The sequence below is a fragment of the Lodderomyces elongisporus genome, chromosome 4 (assembly GCF_030384665.1).
Source record: "Lodderomyces elongisporus chromosome 4, complete sequence".
NCBI classification, from domain to species: Eukaryota; Fungi; Ascomycota; class Pichiomycetes; order Serinales; family Debaryomycetaceae; genus Lodderomyces; species Lodderomyces elongisporus.
Window position 1 is genome coordinate 1611681 of NC_083676.1, and position 22258 is coordinate 1633938.

At 36.7% G+C, this 22258-nt stretch overlaps 4 protein-coding genes and 1 non-coding gene across 5 annotated transcripts; 3 read left to right on the forward strand and 2 right to left on the reverse strand. All coding sequences in view use genetic code 12, as the record gives it.

Moving 5' to 3' along the window:
* Positions 1 to 189: 189 nt before the first annotated feature.
* PVL30_003724 (uncharacterized protein) lies at positions 190 to 4701 on the reverse strand (the record flags this gene model as incomplete). The annotated part of the gene is made up of 1 exon (XM_001526279.1): positions 190 to 4701. The coding sequence occupies one exon, from the start codon at positions 4699 to 4701 to the stop codon at positions 190 to 192; it is 4512 nt and encodes a 1503-aa protein (XP_001526329.2).
* A 3711-nt stretch (positions 4702 to 8412) lies between these two features.
* PVL30_003725 (uncharacterized protein) lies at positions 8413 to 11799 on the reverse strand (the record flags this gene model as incomplete). The annotated part of the gene is made up of 1 exon (XM_001526281.1): positions 8413 to 11799. One exon carries the CDS (start codon positions 11797 to 11799, stop codon positions 8413 to 8415), a length of 3387 nt encoding a protein of 1128 aa, XP_001526331.2.
* A 383-nt stretch (positions 11800 to 12182) lies between these two features.
* Positions 12183 to 12256, forward strand: PVL30_003726. Its single transcript has one exon. It is a non-coding gene; the product is annotated as a tRNA-Lys (tRNA).
* Positions 12257 to 13410: 1154 nt separating this feature from the next.
* Positions 13411 to 14724, forward strand: PVL30_003727 (uncharacterized protein; the record flags this gene model as incomplete). Its single annotated transcript, XM_001526282.1, has 1 exon — positions 13411 to 14724. The coding sequence occupies one exon, from the start codon at positions 13411 to 13413 to the stop codon at positions 14722 to 14724; it is 1314 nt and encodes a 437-aa protein (XP_001526332.2).
* Positions 14725 to 16346: 1622 nt separating this feature from the next.
* FAS2 (3-oxoacyl-[acyl-carrier-protein] synthase) lies at positions 16347 to 22001 on the forward strand (the record flags this gene model as incomplete). Its single annotated transcript, XM_001526283.2, has 1 exon — positions 16347 to 22001. One exon carries the CDS (start codon positions 16347 to 16349, stop codon positions 21999 to 22001), a length of 5655 nt encoding a protein of 1884 aa, XP_001526333.2.
* Between the last annotated feature and the right edge of the window lie 257 nt (positions 22002 to 22258).

Sequence of the window (22258 nt, forward strand, 5' to 3'; positions counted from 1 at the left end):
GTTAGAGTAGAGTAGCTAAAAGAGGAAAAGAAGAAAAGAAGAAAAGAAGAGGGAAAATTGGTGGAGAGAGGGAGGATAGGGTGAAGGAGGGTAGGAAATTTACACTTTATCTGTATCTTTGATTCTATATTTTTATGCGTAATAAATAATAATGCGTGATATGTAAACAAAAAATTCATCAATCATTTTCTAACTTGCGTTCAACAATCTCATTTCATTACTAGAGTCGACACTGAGGAATGGAATGATTCTTTTAAAGTATGTATATTCATTCATCTCATCCGAATCCTGTGCCGCCCCAACAATATCGTTGCTACTCAATGACGTTATTTGCTCCCTTCGATCATTTATACAGTCAGTTTCAATTCTATCATTTAGGTAGTCACGAAACTCTTCAATTGCTATGTTGAGTTCATTGATAGATTTACCAAGGTTGATCATCTTAACAAGCGGTTGAGGTTGTGGGAAAAGAGATACTTGCAAGGGTGAACTAGATTGGTGATGATGAGGGTTCTTGATATCATTTAAAGTCGTCACTGCATTCGCACTGGACCTTAAAGTGGATTTTGATCTTGTGACAGAGTCCATTCGAGTACACAATGAGGCCGATGTAGATCGGGTTAACGACAACAGCGACTCTGAAGAAGTTGTTCTGTTTGAATTGATTTTTTCCAAAAAAATTCCATCGTTTTCTTCATTTAGGTAAAACTTGCTGTTGTACATATCTGAATTGATGAAAATTGAGATATATGGAAGTTGTGGATATTGAGGAAAATAAAAAGTCGATGGAACAATACTTTTATGGGGAAGAGAAGGTGTCGCTCCTATCGCTGCTTCTCCCGTGGCTCCTGTGGCTCCTGCTGTAGTTGGTGATGGAGGTGATGGCAAACATGGCGAACATGGAGGAGAGTTGGTGCGGTGTTGTTTTTGATGCTGGTTTTGGTGATGCTTGTGCTTCTGGTTGTGGTGGTTCAAAAATTGTCCTCGACTCACAGCTGAGTTTCTGGAATGAATCATCTGATATTTTTGATTCATTGTATCATGACATACAACAATATCAAACTTGAACATGGGCCTGATTATTTCGGGTGGTATTTTTGATAGTTCAGGGGGTTGGATGTTGTATGATTGTTGATCATTCAGGTTAGTTTTCCCACCCTTCTGCATCTGCAAAGTATCAATAGTTAAAATTGATTCGCAATCAGATTTGACTGAAGAGGACTCGGTGAATGAAGTTGGTGCAGAGGCTAACGACAATATGCTTGGTGATGATGACCTTGATCTAATGGATTGCGACAAAGTAGATATGGATGAGAATGATGCGCCATTCCGCTTTAATATCTTATTATCAGTATCGCCTTCACTTCCACTGCTTCTATCACCATGGCCATCACCATTGCCCACATTTCCAACTTGGGCATTGTGGGCACCATATCCATTATCTTGATAATCATGCTCATCTTCCGTGTGATCATTATCCTCAGGCGTTTCTTCATCCGATAAGAGTCTCAAAAGTCTTCCGAGAGACGACACTAATGAGTTAGACTTATTACCAGTTGTGCTAGAATTGGATTCCAAATTGGTACTAGAGCTGGACTTGGTTTTCAATCTCAATTTCGATTTTGATTTTGATAACGATTTAGTATTCAATTTGAGTGAATTTGAATTTGATGAAGCTTCGCTGGCTGCTGATGGAACTGTTGAACATGTGTACACAGCTTCATCAAATATCTCAAACGGATGTGTTTTACGCAACTCGGACGACTTGAGGGTTGTGGCCAGTAAATATACTTCTGAAGGGCTATCAATCAAATAGTCGTCTTTTCCAATGGGCAAGATTCCAAGCTTTCGATTCACAAGCGGACTATCGGGTGTATAGTCAAGTTTAACAATACCATTGTTGACCATAGTAAAGTTCAGAAGTATCTCATATGACTGGGTGAGGTGGGATTGGAGTTTTCTAGTGACATTTATCGATGACGAAGATTGGTAGTTGTTGATGCCAACAACTCTCCACACAAGCAACTTAATGTAGTAAGATCTAACGAGTGGGTTCCAATGTGTGAAAAACATTTGGAAGCACTCTTCGCTAATGAGATAATTGACAAAATTCACCTTAAATGACTCATTGAGATTTTTGATCCATAAGAGATCCTCATGCGTTTTTACCTCAGTTTGACTTCCGTTTCGAACACTACTGCTCAATGCATCGGGTATCATATCCCAAGTGTTGAACAAAAATGCAAACGATTTCAACAAACTTTGTATATGGTCTGAATGACATAGAATCATGTAGTTGCAATTTAACCAAAACTCCCAGTCAACCAAATAGGATACTTCAGTCGAGTTGTTTTCAACATAGTTGACAAACTCATTGACCACGCCCAAGATCAAGCCAATCTTGTTGGATTCATAAATTGAAGTCTCCTTGGCAATCGACTTGAAGCACGAATTGATTAATTTGATAAGACTGGCGCTAATGCTATCGATCGACTTGTCATTCGACATTGCAGTTGCGCAATGTGCTATATCCCTTACAGTCTTGAAGATTTTGATGATGGAACTGTAATACATATCACTTTGCTTCATATTTATATTGAATGTAGGTGGTGGAAGTGGAGGAAGCGATTTATCGTTTGACATATTTGACAATTTGTTTTTTAGTGGTAACGAAGCTTTCCCGTTTTGTAAACTTCCCTCGGTGCTAATGCGGTTGACTGAAACTTGGAATATTTGATAAATGTGGCTTAAGATAATGGTGAAACCGGGACAGTTGGCAAGTACAAGGAGCTCACAAGCATCATCTGACTTTAGTAATGATTTCAGGACAATGTTTATGTAATGACGAAGGAATGAATTAAAAACATTTGAGTCAGAACCACACCATCTACGCACCCATTCCCCGTTAGGATTCTTTATACCAGACACCGGGTGTTTTGGTGGAGGCATACAGTTCATATACCGTTTCTGTGCTCGAGATTTCAAATGACAAAGTCCTTTGTAGTTGATGAGATGGTGCAAGTGTTGTGGAAATGTTTGGTGTAGATGCAAGTTATTTTTGGTGTTTGCAGGCATGGACTTGAGGCAAGATTCAAAAGTCACTTGTTTGACATTCAATAGAAAAAGCAAAGCATTAGATACGTTTGGGATATTGAAAAAGCTATATGCAAATACCTTTCCAATAAATGCTGCCATTGATCCTGTTACTGTCTTTAGTGTGGTCAATTTATCAATGCAATAGTCCAAAGTTGTGGTTAACAAATCACGAAAAGTCTTTTGGTCATCGAAATGGCTCCAATCGTCGCGAGCTATTATGCGAGAGATACACTCGAGGTATGCATTGCGGTCGGACACAGGAATGGTGGAATAACATATCAGCTCTAGTGTCGCTGGTGGTTTTAAAGATGGTGAAGTGGTGGTGCTGGTGCTGGTGCTGGTGGTGTTGGTGTTGGTGTTGGTGGTGGAACTAGTGTTAAATGCTGGTGCATATGCAGACGCAGTAGCTCCTGTTGGTACTGTTGAGGAAGATGGCAAAGACGACGATGACGATGAAGATGCAGGCGCCAAACTTTCCCTTGAGTTGGCTGATGGTAGTGATCCATGCGATGTATACAACAAATTTCCTATGAGGGCCCTCCACCATTTGATCAAAATCTCCAATATGACACTTGTTAGACTTTGATATATTTTTGAGTCTTTGGAAAAACATTGGTCTAGCTGACTAGCGGTTCTTAAAAATGGAATAAGTGACGTTCGCAATAAGTTTCCTTTAAGAACTGTCCCACTTCCATTGCTACTGCTGGAACTATTGCTATGGTGATTGTACTTTTTAGAATTAAACTTATTTAGTGCGAGCTCCAATTTCTTGTACCTTTTAAGTAATGTCTTGATTAATTGGTCATTGTTTGTTGTTCCTGGTCCTGTTCCTGTTTTTGTTCCTGGTTTTGTATTTGTATTTGTATTTGGGTTTGGGTTTGTGGTAGTGGTAGTGGTTTTGCTGGAAGATGGGGAGAAGGATGATGATGAGAATAAGTTTGCATTTGCATTTGATACAAATGAAGAGCTTGTTCTCATTGGTGAGTGTGAAGCGAGTGACGTTGGTGAGGAGCTCGACCGGGGAAGACGAGACGACCCCAATGGAGTAGGTGGTGTTAATGGTGGGTGTGATGGGCTATTGGCAAAGTTGGACACTGCGCGTGGTAACGGTTTGGGCAGCTTTGGTTTCTGTTGTTGTGGTTGTTGTTGTGGTGGTTGTTGTTGTTCTTCCTTTGGTAGTTCTGCTAGTGGTGTTGGTGGTGCGAAAAAACAACTGTTTTTTATATTTTTCCCATTTTGTAGTTGAACTATAGTTTGGTTAGCACTATTATTATTATTATTATTATTATTACGATCGTTTTCGTTATTATTATTATTAATATTATTATTATTATTATTGTCATTATTATAATTGTCATTATTATGGTGATTATTATAAGTTTGTTTAGTTGGGTTTAAATTGTGATTAGCAGCATCTATAGTGTTTGTAGTTGAGGAAACTAACGGTGATGGTGATGGTGATGGTGATGGTGATGGTGATGGTGATGGTGAAGATGATGATGAAGGTAAAGATGGTGATGATACTGGAGCTGGTATTTCTTTGTCAGTGGCATTATGCAGTGATTTTTTGCGGAAATTAGCAGCTCTGGCTAGTACGTTAGTCATTTGTCGTTTATGTTTCGTTACCTTATCTTTGTTTTATTGTTGTTGTTTTTATTTTTTTGGTAGTATCTACTTGGTGGTTTATGTTTCAAACAGAATAATATGAAACAGAATGGAATCAGGTATGTGTTTAATGATTGATTGAAATGGTCAAATGCATGTACTAAATTGTGAATAGCGATTGGTATGAACTTCTCACACAAACGGGGTGAGGACAAGAACAAAGAAGAAGAAGAAGAAGAAGAAGGTGGAAACGGATGGTTCCCGATCTCTTGAAAAAAATATATAGCGAAGGTGGGTGTTGAAGGTGGAGGGAAATATGGGATGCACTTTTGGTAATGATGATTGAAGCCTGGGCGGAGATGGAGGTCAATATGGTGGATGATAAAAATGTTGAAGGATAAAGAACAGGCAGCAATGAAAAAAAAAAAAACAAAGTGAGGATGGAAGGATTTGTAGTTGCCTTTGGCTGCCAATAATACACTGTTTGATACAATATTTGGTTGTAAATAAATGTATGTAGTCACAAACATACATACATTCATTCATATATGTATATATATATATATGAGTATCTACGAGTACCAGATATAGGCAGTTTATATTTGTATGTATGTTTGTACCTTTAACGTACACAATGTTGTTGCAAGAAATAATATATCTAATTTTATTTATTTATTTTTATTTTATTTATTTTTCTCTCACTCTGCTTCGCACAATTTCTATTGTTTCCTCGAAGCAAGTCTTTTTATAATTTTATTTTATTTTATTTTATTTTCTTTCTCCCTCTCTCTCTTTTATATCTAACAGATTGGGAGTGGATTTATAGAGGCTACAGCTCGAATTTCAAGTTTAAGCAAAAAGAATAAAGAAGAAGGAAAAAGGAAAAAGAGAGAGAAAATAGGCAAGAAGAATAGAGGCAGAGAAAGAGAGAGAGAGAGAGAGATAAAAGGTTTGGACAATAAGAATATGGAATATGGAATATGGCATGATCATATTGTTGTCATGATACTCTCGTCCTTTATCTTGATTTCCTTGTCTCCTGCACTCACTCTCCCTCTCTCTAATTGTAATTATTCTTCATTGGTTGTGGAAGAATGAATTGGAAGTATGGGGCGTTTTCTGACCGAATATTAGATCCCAATAGTTGTTGGTTAGTGTATTGTTTCAACTTGCTATCACAAAACTGGAGCCGACGGGTTTTAGAATAAACAGAGAGAATAAATAAAAATTGTGTATATGTATATATATATATACATATACATATACATATACATATACATATACATGTATATACATTTATTTATTTATTTTTAAAAAAATAGTGTTAATGCGAGATCCCTAAATCGGTATCTAAGGAACTAAAACAAGAAGAAGAAGAAGAAGCGGAGGAAGATGAGGAAGAGAAGGATGAGGAGGAGAGGGGCAGAAGGATGCAAGAGGTACAGAACAAGAGGTGTATGATGTAACCAAGCGCTATAATAGCAGGATGGGAAAGAAGAGAATAAGACAGGAACGGAGGGGAATGAAGGGGAATAAAGGGTAAGAAGAGTTTACAACCTATTTTTCAAGCACTGAAATTCCAACAAATGAAGAACGAAATAGCCCAAGTTTAGTTTCTAAGTATTCTTTCTTTAAGCACGAGATGAATCATCAACCAAATATTTAAAAAAAATTTTGCACCTCTCAACACAACTTACACACATTGGCACTTGCTGTATTAGAACATACATCGTGAAACCGGCAATTTTAATTAACTGAGACGATGTTTTCTATCCTTTTCTAACCTTCACCAACTTACATCTCTTGCTCCTTCTGTAGTCAAGAAAACGAAAAGAAAAAAAAGAAAAAAAAAAGAAAAAAAGGGAATAACCAAAACACGTTTACATTCCTCAGTGTTGGAAAAAAGAAAAAATTAAAAAAAAATGGATCCAGACATCGTCTTCTAAAGAAAAAGGGCTTATAAATATATTTCTTGTTTCATAACTGCACTTGCACCGATGCCAGTGCTGGTACTTCTCCTTAGAATTGTTGTTGTGGTTGTTGTTGTTGTTGACATTTTCAAAAAAAAAAAAAAATTTGAAGAAAAGAAATTATCCAACGCACAGCGTGTGTTGAAAGCTAATCCAAACAATTCACTACAACTGCTGCACAGCGGTTCGGCCGAAGGAAGAGCAAAAGACGTGCCAACAAGCAAATTGGTAAACACCCTTGATTTCTATGTTTTTTGTAATGGAAGTTTACTCTGAAAAGTAGATGCACTACAAGAATAAACGATTAAGCAAATTATACTACAAGACATGACAATATAAGTTCAATTACACACATCACTTTAAAAGCAAATCTCAAATCTACCTATAGTGTAAAAAAACAGAAGAAAAAAAGAATTTCAGGGTGATGGAGAACAGTGCTCTGGCCTTTAAACGTCAATCTTGTCTTTAATTTTATCTATTTTTGTTTTGTTTATTGTTGCCAGAGATACCGTCAAAAAAATAAATAAAAAATTAAAAAATTAAAAATAAAAATAAAAATTCCAACCACCAAGTTACAATTGATAAGTTGCTGTTCCTACAAACCAACTTGTGTTGAGCTATGCAACACATTGCTTAAAACAACTTTATCCTCACCTCACTAACTTTCGGGGGAAGGGGGGGTTGAATAAAATAAAAGTTAAATAAAAATCAAAAACATCCTCTCTTTTTTCCTACTTTCTGTCTCCCTTTTGCTACTGGTAGTGGTGGCAGTAGCTATTGCTGAGCATGGCTTAAAGTATAGATAATAAGCCATAACGTAATTAAAAAAAGAAGAAGTAGTAGAAGAAGAAGAAGAGAAAGAGATTAGAGAGGTAAATCTATTACAAGGCTTTTGCCGACTTTCATAATGCAGTAAGGAACAACTACTACAACAACTACAACAACAGAAACTACAACTAAACTTTTTCCACCATCTATCTGCAATGGCTATTTATGGCAATCAAATGTCTCGATGTGGAATTTATGTTGTTGTTGTTGTTGTTGTTGTTGTTGATTTTTTTGTCTCCTCTCTCTCTCTTCTCTCTTCTCGACAGTTGCACGCACATTATTCTCTCCAGAAAACAATCAAAGTGCACCACCACTTTGACTCTTGGTGCTTCTTTTCCTCTTTTCTTCTTTTCTTCTTTTCTTCATTTCTCTGTATTTCAATTTTCGATTACACCTATTGTTATTCAGAGATAAGATTAGATTAAAAATATATATATATATCTTTTAAATTTGCTCAACACCATAAGATTGATAAGATCATAAAAGCTTACAAACTTTGAGTCAATCCTCCTTTTTCATCGTATATCCACCAACATCATTCACATCTGTAGTTTTCTTCTTTTTTTTTGTAATTTAGTTTTGGAAGAAAAAAAAGGAAAAAGCTTGGGTTTTGGTTTTAAATTTTATTTTTGTTTTGTCTCCTTTTTGTTTTTTTAGTTTCTGTTTATCAAAAAAATAGAAAACTCTTATCTTCAATCCTAGCCTCTACGTATCTCAACGCTGCTTATCAGTTTTCCTCCTCCCTTGCTCATTTCAGTTGGGCGGTTCCCTAAATTCCATAGAAAGAAATATGAAACTAGAAAAGTGAGAGAAAGAGAAAGGAGAGAAATACCAACTACATTACAGAAAAAGAGCAAAATTAAAAAAATTAAAAAATAAAAAGATATAAAACTATATCGAAATGCCGTGATAATCAAAATGTAGTTTTTGATTTCTTTTTATTCTTACCTTTTTTCTTCTTCTTTGGTGAGGAGTTTTTCGACGCAGACGAGGGTGTGGTGAGTTTCGAAGAAGAAGAAGAAAGTGGTGTATCAGTTACACCTTTTTCACTTTCCTGATCCTCGTCGCTTCCTTCTGCTTCTTCCTCTGCTTTTTCTTCTTCTTCTCCTTGATGATGTTCGTCATTTGATTCGGTTGTTTTATCCACTTCATTTTTTTCATTAGCTTCATCTTTATGTTCCTCTTTTTGACAACTAATTTGTCCACCATCTCCAAACGCTTTTCTCGCAAAATCCTTGATTGACTGGTCGCTCATGGGGTTGGACAATGGATCGTGCTGATTATGCTCAATTATGGCCTTATTACTCTGCCTCTCAGCAACCATTTTATTAGCTATGTTGTTGGATAATGTCGGGTCTTTAATCTCGCCGTGTTTGTCTGATTCTGAATTTATACTACTAGTGTTTGGGTTTTCTTTATCATCATCATCATCTTTCTTTTCTTCTTCTTCTTTCTCTTCTTCTTCTTCTTTCTCTTCTTCTTCTTTCTCTTCTTCTTCTTCTTTCTCTTCTTCTTCTTCTTCTTTCTCTTCTTCTTCTTCTTCTTTCTCTTTTTCTAATTCTTCTTTTTCTTCTTTCTCTTCTTTCTCTTCTTCTTTCTCTTCTTTCTCTTCTTCTAATTCTCTCTGCTGTTTTGTGGGATTGGAAATTTCTATGGTGAAAGCTTCCTTATTCGCATCGTCATCTCCGTTTTTCACTGGTGATAAAGAGTCAGGTGAGCAATCTAAACTATCCATTGTTTCCTTTTTTTCACTCTCTGCAGACTCAACATCAGGCGTAACTTTTGCAGTATCTGATGAATCTACTGGGTCGAAGGATTCACTCTTGCGTTCTACTTTTTGAGTCGATGCTTTCTCGAGATCATACTTCAAGTTGAGCTTCTCATCAGCCAGAAGTGCAGGGGTTTCAGGTTCAAGAGGTTTACTGTGAGATTCAGCTTTGGCATTCTCTTCTGGCTCAGTATTAGTCTTTTCTATTCCTTCAGCATCTTGAGTATGGGAAAGGTTCTCAGCTTTAGTGTTAGATGATTGAGTATCACCTGACAACGTTTTCTCACCTTTCAAACTGGTCTCAGTTGTTGATATTGAATCCTGCATTCCTTCAGGAACGTTATTGTTTCTATCTTCTTTCTCATCTCCTTTTTCATCTTCTTTCAGGTCTTCTTTTTCTTTCACTTCCTCTTCTTTCTCATCTTGTTTTTCTTCTTTTTCTTTCACTTCCTCATCTTCCTTCACGTCTTCAATTTCTTTCACTTCCTCTTCTTTCTCATCTTCTTTCTCATCTTGTTTTTCTTCTTTTTCTTTTTCTGTCTCATCTTCCTTCACGTCTTCAATTTCCTCTTTTTCTTTCACTTCCTCTTCTTTCTCATCTTCTTTCTCATCTTCCTTCACGTCTTCAATTTCCTCTTTTTCTTTCACTTCCTCCTCTTTCTCATCTTCTTTCACGTCTTCTATATCTTTCACTTCCTCATCTTTTTCTTTTTCTATCTCATCTTCCTTCACGTCTTCAATTTCTTTCTCTTCCTCTTCTTTCTTCTCCTCCTCCATCTCATCCTCTTCCTCTTTTCCTTCACTATCAATGTCTTTTTCAATGTCATCATTAGCCCACTTACTTGCTAATGTGTTTGATTTGCTTCCATTCTCTTCAGGTATTTTCTTTTTTTCAAATACAGTATCTTGCTTAGGTGATTCATGCCCCTCTTGTTCCTTGTTGCTTTCTACCCGTGGTGAAGTTTCTTCCGAATCCCCATATTCATTTTCATCTTCCCTTGCACCCTCGTTATCACTATTACTCCTAGCGATACTATCCAATTTTTCGTCTAATTCCTTTAGTTCATCCCTCGCTTCTGTATTGAATTCAATCGATTCATTATTTAATCCTATAAGTTTTTCCAAATTCTGCACAACATCTTGGGAACCGTCAATATCTTTATTGCCTTTACTCTCGTAAACTTTTTTAAACTCCTTTAACGCAACTAAGTAGGTCAAGTTTTTGCTAATTTCTTCTGCTGAATGTTTTTCAAACTTGTCTTTGATTGTATTCAATGTCTCAACTTGGCGTTTCAACTGGCTAATGCTTGGATTTGGATTTTGTATATTGTTTTGGTTGCTGTTCTTGTCACCACTTTTGTTAACATTGGTACTGTTCTCTTGCAAGTTATTAACTTCTTCCTTCAAGTGCACAATGTACTTTTGCAACTCTGAGATATCTGACATACTGGAATGTGTGGGTGTAGATACATTGGTTGTGCTCAATTCAGAAAACTCTGTATCAGATTTCTTGAGACTATCAGTGTACTCTGTGTATTGACGATAAAAGTCCTTTAAAGGTGCAAGCTCAGTTTCGAGCTCTTGAACCAATTGATCTTTCTCCCTAACTTTTGATTCTAAATCGTTAACCTGCTCAAGTAGCTCTTTTTGCTGTTCTTTTTGCTGTTCTTTTTCCTTTGTTAATTGTGTATTCAACAGAGTTTGCGTAACCTTCAAATCCTCAACAATCTTCTCAGTATCAATAACAACTTGCTCTGAGTGCTGGAGATCCTTGCTTGCTTTCTCATAGTCTGACTGGAGACTTTCGTAATTTTGTTTCAATTCTTCAAGTTCTCTTGTTTTCAGTTCAATTTTACAAATGTTTTCATTATTTTCAGCAATATAGAACCCTTTTTCTTGTTCAAGTTTTGCTTTATTTTTCTCAGCCTCTTGTATGGTTTGTTCAAGTCGTTTTATGCTGCTTTTTGCATCGTATAGAGTCTTTTGATTTATAGCTAGCTCTTTAGTCAAATTGGTAACTTGTGACTTCCAATCTGCTTCTTGCACTTCCAATTCAGCAATCCTGGCATCTTTTTCAACAAGAAAAGATTCCATTTGCGTATTAAATTTGAACTTGTACTCCTGTTCAAGTTTTCTCGCATTTTCCTGTGTTATTCTGAGGTCTGCTCGTACATTCAAAAGTTCTTCTTCTTTTCTAGTGATTTGTTTAATTAGTTTGGTGTGCTCGCCTTGTGTGCTAGCCTCTTCATCAACCAATGATTTCACTTTTTGGCTCAATTCGCTCGTCTTGGATTCCAAATCAACTTTCTCCTTCTTCAATTTGCCTAGCGTCAGTTCCAACTCACTTTGCAAATCTTTCAACTCTTTTTGCAATTGCAACACTTTGGCATCTGAAGCTTCGGCAGTGCTCTTAACATGATGATCTAATTGCTGCTTAACGCGCTCAAGCTCCAATGACCTGGCCACGAATAGTCTATAGAGCACTGCTGATAATAGACACGCCGATGTGGTAATTAAAAGTGTATAGAACATATGAGGTATATGTGATTACGTTGTATTATAACCCTTTTTTTGTTTTGTTTCGTTGTTTTTTTTTTGTTTTTTTTTTCAAAAAAACTAAAAACTAAAAAAGTAGAATATCTATATTCAAGAGTGATGAAGTAGTTGTATAGAATTATTTGTGTCAACGCACTGAAAAAGTGACTAGAACTGATGGAGATCAGAATTGTTAGAAGCGTGTTCCAATTACACGTAAAATATTTATATTTGTAAAAAAAAAAAAAATTAATGAAACAAAAACCTTTAAATTGTAGCTGAAAAGAAGTTTCTTATTCTTTACTTCCAGAGATGTTGTAGATTACTTCTAAAATAACTTTAACAAGAAAACAATTACTTAGTACAGTTGTTTTCAGCCAGCCTGGCTAGCTCAATCGGCTAGAGCATCTGACTCTTAATCAGAAGGTTGCGGGTTCGAGTCCCGCGTTGGGCTTTTGTTTTTTTCTTTTAGTTCAAAGCTAAAATTTTTTTTTTTTGTTTTTCTGGCCATGCAATAAAAGCATTCAGATTAAACCTGAAATATAAATTCTGAGTTTTCAATTTTGTATTTATCATTATTATTGTTGATGATGTTGTTGTTGTTCAGTTATTCATTCAGCAAAAGTGTGTACTGAAAGCAAAAGGTACTGGAATAAAATCCCACGTATTTTTTTGAATAAGACAGAATGATTACTTTGGAAATAGGAAAAGGAATCAAGAAAAAAAAAAATTTGGTTTTAGATTCACGCAAAGAATTATTGAAAAGAAAAGAACAGCCATAATATTATATTTTAGTAAATCTATATTCAACAATCAAATCAGTCTGATTATTGTGCTAGAAGATTGATACTCAGGTACAAGAGTGCTAGTGATGAAAAGTTTTGAAGGTGGCGAAGAAAAAAGAATACTACAAAACAAAATCTTAAAGAGGATAAGATAAGGGATGATTTATAGCTGACGAATGTCGTCAAACTCCAAGTTGGTTTATTACTCTTATCGCTTTCTCCAGGCTTAGACATAAATAAAAAAAAAATTGACTATAATTTTCAAGAGATGAAAGAAGAAAAGGGCAAACTATCGGAATTGAAAAAAAATGCTATATTCCCTTTCAAATCTGATAATTTTATACTAATGGTGACTTGTTTGCAAATTCAACATAGCTGCAAAATATAAAGACATAAAAGACAGAGAAAATAAAAAGAATAAAATAGGTAAATTCAAAAAAAAAAAAAAAAGAAATTCAATTTTGTGTACTGAAGTGACCCCAACTTCAAATCCGAGACGGGAAATCAAACTGGAATATCCACACTTTCTTTTGTTATTTCGATATATATTTATATACATATACTTATACTTAATTTTTTTTAGCAGCAAACATACAATACAGACTGTAGAGACATCTAAGACAATTTCCAAGCATTCAAGACATTTATATTTTGGCGGTAATATCCAAATTTTTTTTTTTTTACTTATGAGTTAAGCAATACTCAACTATAAAGAAGTGTGTTCTTCCTTCCGTTTTATGGTCTTGTCTGCCTTCTCCTCCTCCTTCCCCTATCCATTCTCCTTATTTTGTTTTGTTTTGTTTTGTTTTGATCTCAAAAACCAATGTTGCAAGAACTTCCATTAGAGATAATCGAGAGAATAGGATTCTCCTTGGATCAGAATGATATCATATCGTTGATGTTGACCAACTCCACGTTTCATAATTTGTTGCAACCGTTGCTTTACTCGGTCATCAATATTGACGCCACACCAAAATTTTTCCATGATCATGACACGCCTGGGTTGAAGGAGTTTTTCTATCAATATAATGTATATAAGCTCGATCAGTATAATTTTGCCAAAGCAGTCACCATAAGAACTACGTTTCAACTCAAGTTGTTCTTCAAGAAAGTTGCAAAGTATGCCCACCACGTGAGAAAGTTTATGTGCATGCAACTACCGGATATCCCTGATTTGGAAGTTGTTGATTATTTGCAACTCGTGTTGCCAATGATGAAACAACTCGAGCTGTTTTACTGGGATCATAATTATGCTATACCGGCTACACTTCTAAGAGGTAATCTGCAACTTCGTCAAGTGCAAGGTTATATTGAGGGAATCACATGGCTGCCGGTGTTGAAAGAAGGCGTGTTTACAAATACTGAAGGTGATGTTCCCATGAACCTATCCACCTTGTGTTTAAGAAATGCTGATCTAACCAATTTTACATACGATTACAGTCAAACAAAGTCGCTAACTATAGAGAATTGCACATACAAGAGAAACTATTTGCTTTGTCAAGATTTTTCAGGCTTGAGGCATCTCACTATTGATATGGAGAGTGATAGTAGTATACCTACACTTTTATCGAGACTTCAACTAGAATCTTTGGAGGTCAAAAACATAGCAAGCACCAACAGATTATTGGATTTGTTGGCAAGTGAGAAGTTGTACTCGTTGCAGATAATGCCAGCTCTAGAAGTACATGACATGAAACAGTTGACTAGGTTTACAAACTTGAAGTATCTTGAGTTGTCGATTTTGGAAAAAGATTTGCTTGAACTTCTTCGTTTCCTCACCACATCTCCACCACTGCTACTACTACTACAACAGCAGCAGCAGCAGCAGCAACAACAGCAGCAGCAAAAACTCGAATTTATTTCATTCAATGTATTGGAGCCTTCCGAGAGAAATAATAGTCTTATTGCAGAGGAGTACTGGCAGTGTTCTAGGACTTCGATCAATATCGTTGATCAAAACAGACAAAAGTATCAAGATTTTGCGTTGGAGTACCATAGAAAATTGAATGATTTGAGATGGGTCATGTTTAATGGAAATGGTAAGAAGTACATGTTTGAATTCGATGCCGAAAAGTCGGTAATTTATAGAGATGGATTGGAAAGTTACTTTTCCAGACTTGTAAATACACTAATATAATTGAAAAAAAACACACACATTAGCTCAAATACCAGAAGAACAATAAAACATAAAACATAAAACATAAAACATGAAACAAAAGACAAAAGACAAAAAATAAAAGATAAATGATAAAAAAAAGCTATTGAGTTGAAGATGTAGATCATTTGTAATAGTCCCGAAATCATACAAAACTTTTGATATTCAATTGAAAACAAGAAATACAGGAAAAAGAAAAGGAAGAAAAAACAAGAAAAAAGAAGGACACACACACAAACAAGGTGGTTGACATTCTAGTTCTATTTGTTTTTTTTTAATCTTTTCTTTTTCTTTCTTCCTTAAAGAATAACATAATTTCAGGGTGGAGATGATCTAGAAATTGTTCTCCCAAAATCAAAAGTGTTCCCCTTGTACCATTTTAAACTGAAAATAAACGAATATAATCAGGGTAAACGAGAAGGCATTAAGCTTTGGTGTAAAATGTGAGAGTAAAAATCAATAAAAAAGAAATTGCAAGAGTCAAATGTAGTAGTATATGTGTATTGATGGATCTATACACTGTTGATGAATTGGAATAAAGAAGTAGACTAAAGTGTAAAGAGCAAGAAATTTTTTTTCGTTTTAATTTTTTGAAAAAAAAAAATATAGAATATGTTCATTGAGTTCATGATGAGACTGAACAATTTTTTTTTTTTTTCAAATCACCAGTATGTCGTACTAAAACAATTCTCGACATTAAAAGTAGACATAAACACGTGATACTCAACACGTGCTACGTGACAATTGACAAAAGTTTTTTTTTTTTCCTTCTTCTCTATTAAATTTTATTTTCTTTCCCAATTTTTGTATTAGGTGTATTATTATTATTATTATTATTATTATTATTATTTTTTTTTTTCAATTTTTCTGTTGGTTGCAAAAATGTTGGGACATTTCAACCAATTTTTTTGAGCCAACCAAAGCCATTTTTTGCAGAGATACATTGGATGCATCAAGTTAAAAACATCTTATGTTTTCTTTTTCTTCTTTCTTTTTTTTTTTTTTGTACTAAAAACGAATCTACTATAGCTATGTTATGAGTAAACGTAGTATCTTCATTATAGTGTACGTGCAAGCTAATTCAATATTTAGCTCTATATATATATAGATATAGGCTGGTTAAAGGATTAAAGGAATAAAAAAAAAGAAAAACACAACATAAAAGTGATTGTTGGTTGAGTGCAATGAGGTTGGCTCGGAGTTTGTGTTTTTGTGTAACCAATATCCCTAACTTTTGTCTTTATTTATTTTTTTTTTTTTTGTTGTACAGGCGGAAAAAATAAAAAAAAGAGAGACAAATTTTACCACCACAACGACGTGTTTGTTTTGTATGTCTCGTTTTGGCTGTTCCTCTTTCTTTCAATTTAATTTAATTTAATTTTTTGTTTTTTGGGTCGTTGTGCATCTAATGGTATCTTCGCATATAAGTTCAAGATAAGATCCTTGTTTTTCTTTTCCTTTTTCTTCTTCCTTTTCTTTCGATTATCTTATTTGAAATCTCTTCATTTTCTTATACTTGTTTTTCCATTTTTTCTTCCAATCGAAGATCTTAATATATACCATTGACTCCATTAATCAACTGGAAGCAAAAAGAATAATTTATAATGAGACCAGAGATTGAGCAAGAGTTATCTCACACGCTTTTAACAGAGTTATTGGCATACCAATTTGCCTCTCCAGTTAGATGGATCGAGACCCAAGATGTCTTTTTGAAACAGCACAATACAGAAAGAGTGGTGGAAATTGGTCCATCCCCAACTTTGGCTGGTATGGCTTCGAGAACTATCAAGGCGAAATACGAGTCATACGATGCTGCATTGTCTTTACAACGTCAAGTTTTGTGCTACTCCAAGGATGCTAAGGAAATTTACTACAAGTCAGATCCAGTTGAAGTGCAAGAACCAAAGAAGGAAGAGCCAAGTGCACCTGCTTCACAAGCACCTGCTGCTGCACCAACTCCAGCCCCTGCGCCTGCTGCTGCTGCGCCTGCTGCTGCACCTTCCGGTCCTGTTGACTCTGTTCCAGATGAACCAGTCAAGGCTTCACTCTTGATCCACGTTTTGGTTGCTCAAAAATTAAAGAAACCATTGGATGCTGTACCAACATCAAAGGCCATCAAGGATTTGGTTAATGGTAAGTCCACAGTGCAAAATGAGATCTTGGGTGATTTGGGTAAAGAGTTTGGCTCAACTCCTGAAAAGCCCGAGGATACTCCATTGGAGGAATTGGCTGAACAATTCCAAGACACATTCTCTGGCCAATTGGGTAAGACTTCTACTTCCCTTATTGGTAGATTGATGTCCTCCAAAATGCCTGGTGGTTTCTCAATAACCTCGGCTAGAAAGTACTTGGAAGCAAGATTTGGCTTAGGAGCAGGAAGACAAGACTCTGTCTTGTTGACTGCTTTGTGTAATGAACCAGCCAACAGATTAGGTTCCGAGGCCGAGGCCAAGGCGTACTTTGACACTGTCGCTCAGAAGTACGCTTCTCAAGCTGGTATCTCATTAGCATCAGCATCATCTGGTGGAGCTGGTGGCGCTGGTGGTGCCGGTGGTGCGGTTGTTGATAGTGCTGCATTAGACGCATTGACTGCCGAAAACAAGAACTTGGCAAGACAACAATTGGAAGTTTTGGCTAGATACCTCCAAGTTGACCTCAACCAAGGCGCCAAGTCTTTTATCAAAGAAAAAGAGGCCACCGCCGTCTTGCAAAAGGAATTAGACTTGTGGGTTGCAGAACATGGAGAATTTTACGCCAATGGTATCAAACCAGCTTTTTCACCATTAAAATCAAGAACCTACGATTCATACTGGAATTGGGCTAGGCAAGATGTCTTATCCATGTGGTACGATATCATCTTTGGAAAATTGACCTCAGTCGACAGAGAAACCATTAACCAATGTATTCAAATCATGAACAGAGCCAACCCAACATTGATCAAGTTTATGCAATACCACATTGATCTTTGTCCCGAATATAGAGGTGAAACTTATCGCTTGGCCAAAAAATTGGGTGAACAGTTGATCGACAACTGTAAGCAAGTTTTGGGTGAAGACCCAGTTTACAAAGATGTGACAAAGATTACAGGTCCAAAAACCACTGTTGGCGCCAAAGGTGAAATTGTTTACGAAGAAGCCAACAAAGAATCGGTTAGAAAATTTGAACAATATGTCTACGAAATGGCCCAAGGTGGTCCAATGACCAAGATTAGGCAACCAACAATCCAAGAAGATTTGGCTAGAGTCTACAAAGCCATCTCTAAACAGGCTTCAAGGGATAGCAAGTTGGAAATACAAAAAGTTTACGATCAATTGTTGAAAGTGGTTGCTGCCTCAGGTGAAATTGAAACCGAAACGGCTACAAAGGATGCTTTGGCATTGGCCACTGGTGCTAATACACCAACCGAGGAAGACGAATTGTCGACAGCATCTGATGATGACGAAATTGCTTCGTTGCCAGATAGAAAGACTTCTATTGTGCAACCAGTGTCTTCATACATTCCATCACAAACAATCCCATTCTTACATATTCAAAGTAAAAAACAAACGGGTGATTGGGAATACGACCGCAAATTGTCTTCACTTTATTTGGATGGATTGGAGTCTGCTGCTATTAACGGTTTGACTTTCAAAGGTAAACAAGTTTTGGTTACTGGTGCAGGTGCAGGCTCAATTGGTGCCGAAATCTTGCAAGGTTTGATTAGCGGTGGTGCCAAGGTGATTGTTACCACATCAAGGTTCTCCAAAAAAGTAACTGAGTACTACCAAAATATGTATGCTAGATACGGTGCTGCTGGATCCACATTGATTGTTGTTCCATTCAACCAAGGTTCTAAACAAGATGTTGACGCTTTAGTAGATTACATTTACAATGATCCTAAGAAGAATGGTTTGGACTGGGACTTGGATGTCATTATTCCATTTGCTGCTATTCCAGAAAATGGTAACGGTATCGACAATATTGACTCGAAATCAGAATTCGCTCACAGAATCATGTTGACCAATCTTTTAAGATTGTTGGGTGCTGTCAAGTCAAGAAAGACTACAGACACTAGACCAGCTCAATGTATTTTACCATTATCTCCAAATCACGGTACTTTTGGTTTTGATGGGTTGTACTCTGAGTCAAAGATCTCTTTAGAGACTTTGTTCAACAGATGGTATTCTGAAGATTGGGGAACCAAATTGACCATTTGTGGTGCAATCATTGGTTGGACCAGAGGTACTGGTTTGATGAGTGCCAACAATATCATTGCCGAAGGTATTGAAAAATTGGGAGTTAGAACTTTCTCCCAAAAGGAGATGGCTTTCAACATCTTGGGTTTGTTGACTCCAGAATTGGTTAAATTATGTCAAGAAGAGCCAGTTATGGCAGATTTGAATGGTGGCTTACAATTTATTGACAACTTGAAAGAGTTTACCTCTAAATTGAGAAATGATTTGACTGAAACTGCCGAGATTAGAAGAGCTGTTTCCATCGAGTCCGCTATTGAACAAAAAGTCATTAATGGTGATAATGTTGATGCAAACTACAGCAAGGTTACAGTTCAAGCCAGAGCTAACATGAAGTTTGATTTCCCAACTTTAAAATCCTATGATGATATCAAGCAGATTGCTCCAAATTTGGAAGGTATGTTGGACTTGGAAAACATTGTTGTTGTTACCGGTTTTGCTGAAGTTGGTCCATGGGGTAACTCCAGAACCAGATGGGAGATGGAGGCTCATGGTGAATTCTCTTTGGAAGGTGCTATTGAGATGGCATGGATTATGGGAATGATCAAATACCACAATGGTATGTTGAAGGGTAAGCCATACACAGGTTGGATTGATGCCAAGACCCAAACACCCGTTGAAGATAAGGACATCAAGGCTAAATACGAAGAGGAGATTTTAGAACATTCAGGTATCAGATTGATTGAGCCAGAATTGTTCCATGGCTATGATCCAAAGAAGAAACAAATGATCCAAGAAGTTGTTATTCAACATGACTTGGAACCATTTGAGGCTTCAAAGGAGACTGCAGAACAATACAAGCACGAGCACGGTGACAAGTGTGAAATCTTTGAAATTGAAGATAGTGGTGAGTACACTGTTAGAATTTTGAAAGGTGCTACTTTGTTTGTTCCAAAGGCTTTGAGATTCGATAGATTGGTTGCTGGTCAAATCCCAACTGGATGGGATGCAAGAACCTATGGTATTCCAGAGGATACCATTAATCAAGTGGATCCAATCACCTTGTACGTCTTGGTTGCTACTGTTGAAGCCTTGTTGTCAGCTGGTATCACAGACCCATACGAATTTTACAAATACGTCCACGTATCCGAAGTTGGTAACTGTTCTGGTTCCGGTATGGGTGGTGTGAGTGCCTTGAGAGGAATGTTCAAGGATAGATATGCCGATAAACCAGTACAAAACGATATCTTGCAAGAATCATTTATCAACACCATGGCTGCATGGGTCAATATGTTGTTATTGTCGTCTTCCGGTCCAATCAAGACCCCAGTTGGTGCTTGTGCCACTGCTGTCGAGTCTGTTGATATTGGTATCGAGACAATTTTGTCTGGTAAGGCCAAGGTTGTTATGGTTGGTGGTTACGATGATTTCCAAGAAGAAGGATCTTATGAGTTTGCCAATATGAATGCTACTTCAAACTCGATTGAAGAGTTTAAACATGGAAGAACTCCAAAGGAAATGTCTAGACCAACGACTACTACAAGAAACGGTTTCATGGAAGCTCAAGGTTCTGGTATCCAAGTCATCATGACTGCTGACTTGGCCATCAAGATGGGTGTTCCAATCCATGCTGTTTTGGCCATGACTGCTACCGCTACCGATAAGATTGGTAGATCAGTTCCTGCTCCAGGTAAAGGTATTTTGACCACTGCACGTGAGCATCACGGCAATTTGAAGTACCCATCACCAAGCTTGAACATCAAGTACAGAAAGAGACAATTGCAAAAGAGATTAGAACAGATTCAATCTTGGGAAGAGTCAGAGTTGGGTTACTTGCAAGAAGAATGCGAATTGGTCAAGGACCAATATGGTGAAGAATTTTCGGAATCCGATTTCCTTAGAGAAAGAACCGAAGAGATTTACCGCGAATCCAAGAGACAAGTTTCAGATGCTAAGAAACAATGGGGTAACTCTTTCTACAAGTCTGATCCTCGTATTGCTCCATTGAGAGGAGCATTGGCTGTGTTTGACTTGACCATTGATGATATTGGCGTTGCATCATTCCATGGTACCTCAACCGTTGCCAACGATAAGAACGAGTCTGCCACTATCAACAGTATGATGAAGCATTTGGGTAGATCTGAAGGTAACCCCGTGTTTGGTGTTTTCCAGAAATACTTGACTGGTCATCCAAAGGGTGCTGCTGGTGCTTGGATGTTGAATGGTGCTATTCAAATTTTGGAGTCTGGTATCATTCCTGGTAACAGAAATGCCGACAATGTTGATAAGTTGTTGGAGCAATACGAATACGTCTTGTACCCATCAAGATCAATCCAAACCGATGGAATTAAGGCGGTCTCAGTAACATCATTTGGTTTTGGTCAAAAAGGTGCCCAAGCAATTGTTGTTCACCCAGACTATTTGTATGCGGTGTTGGACAGATCAACTTATGAAGGCTATGCTGCAAAGGTTAATGCAAGAAACAAAAAGACTTACCGTTACATGCACAATGCTATAACCAGAAACACAATGTTTGTTGCCAAGGACAAGGCTCCATACTCTGACGACTTGGAGCAGCCAGTTTACTTGGATCCATTGGCCAGAGTTGAAGACAAGAAGAATCAATTGGTGTTCTCCAACAAGAACATCCAATCCAAATCATCGTACGTCACTGAAGTTGCCGATAAAACTGCAAAAGCATTATCTTCATTGAACAAGTCCTCCAAGGGTGTTGGTGTTGATGTAGAATTATTATCTTCCATTAACATTGAAAATGAGACATTTTTGGAAAGAAACTACTCCCCAGAAGAAATTGCTTACTGTCAAAAATCCAGCAACCCTCAAGCTTCATTCACTGGAACTTGGTCAGCAAAGGAAGCGGCTTTCAAAGCATTGGGTGTCAAGTCTCAAGGAGGCGGTGCAAGTTTGATTGATATTCAAATCTTGAGAGATGCAAATGGTGTTCCTAAAGTAGTTTTGGAAGGAGCAGCTAAAGAAGCCGCTACCAAAGCCGGTGTCAAAAACATTAGCATTTCCATCTCACACGATGATTTTCAAGCCACTGCTATTGCATTGAGTGAGTTTTAGATAACTAGTTGATTTTTAATTTTATTTTCTTTCTTATCAAATATTTGTTTTCTTTTGTTTAATACTATTTGTTTCCTTTCGTAGTTTGAGTATAAAATTTGCACAACAATAAGAGATATTTCATTTAGTTTAAAATAATTCAGAAATCTTTAATTTTCTTTGATTTATATTTGTTTTTTGTTTTCTAATCTCCCTTTTGTTTTATCTAATTTTTGGTTTTGAAAGAATTAAAATCTTTCGTAGATTGGTAAAGCGCG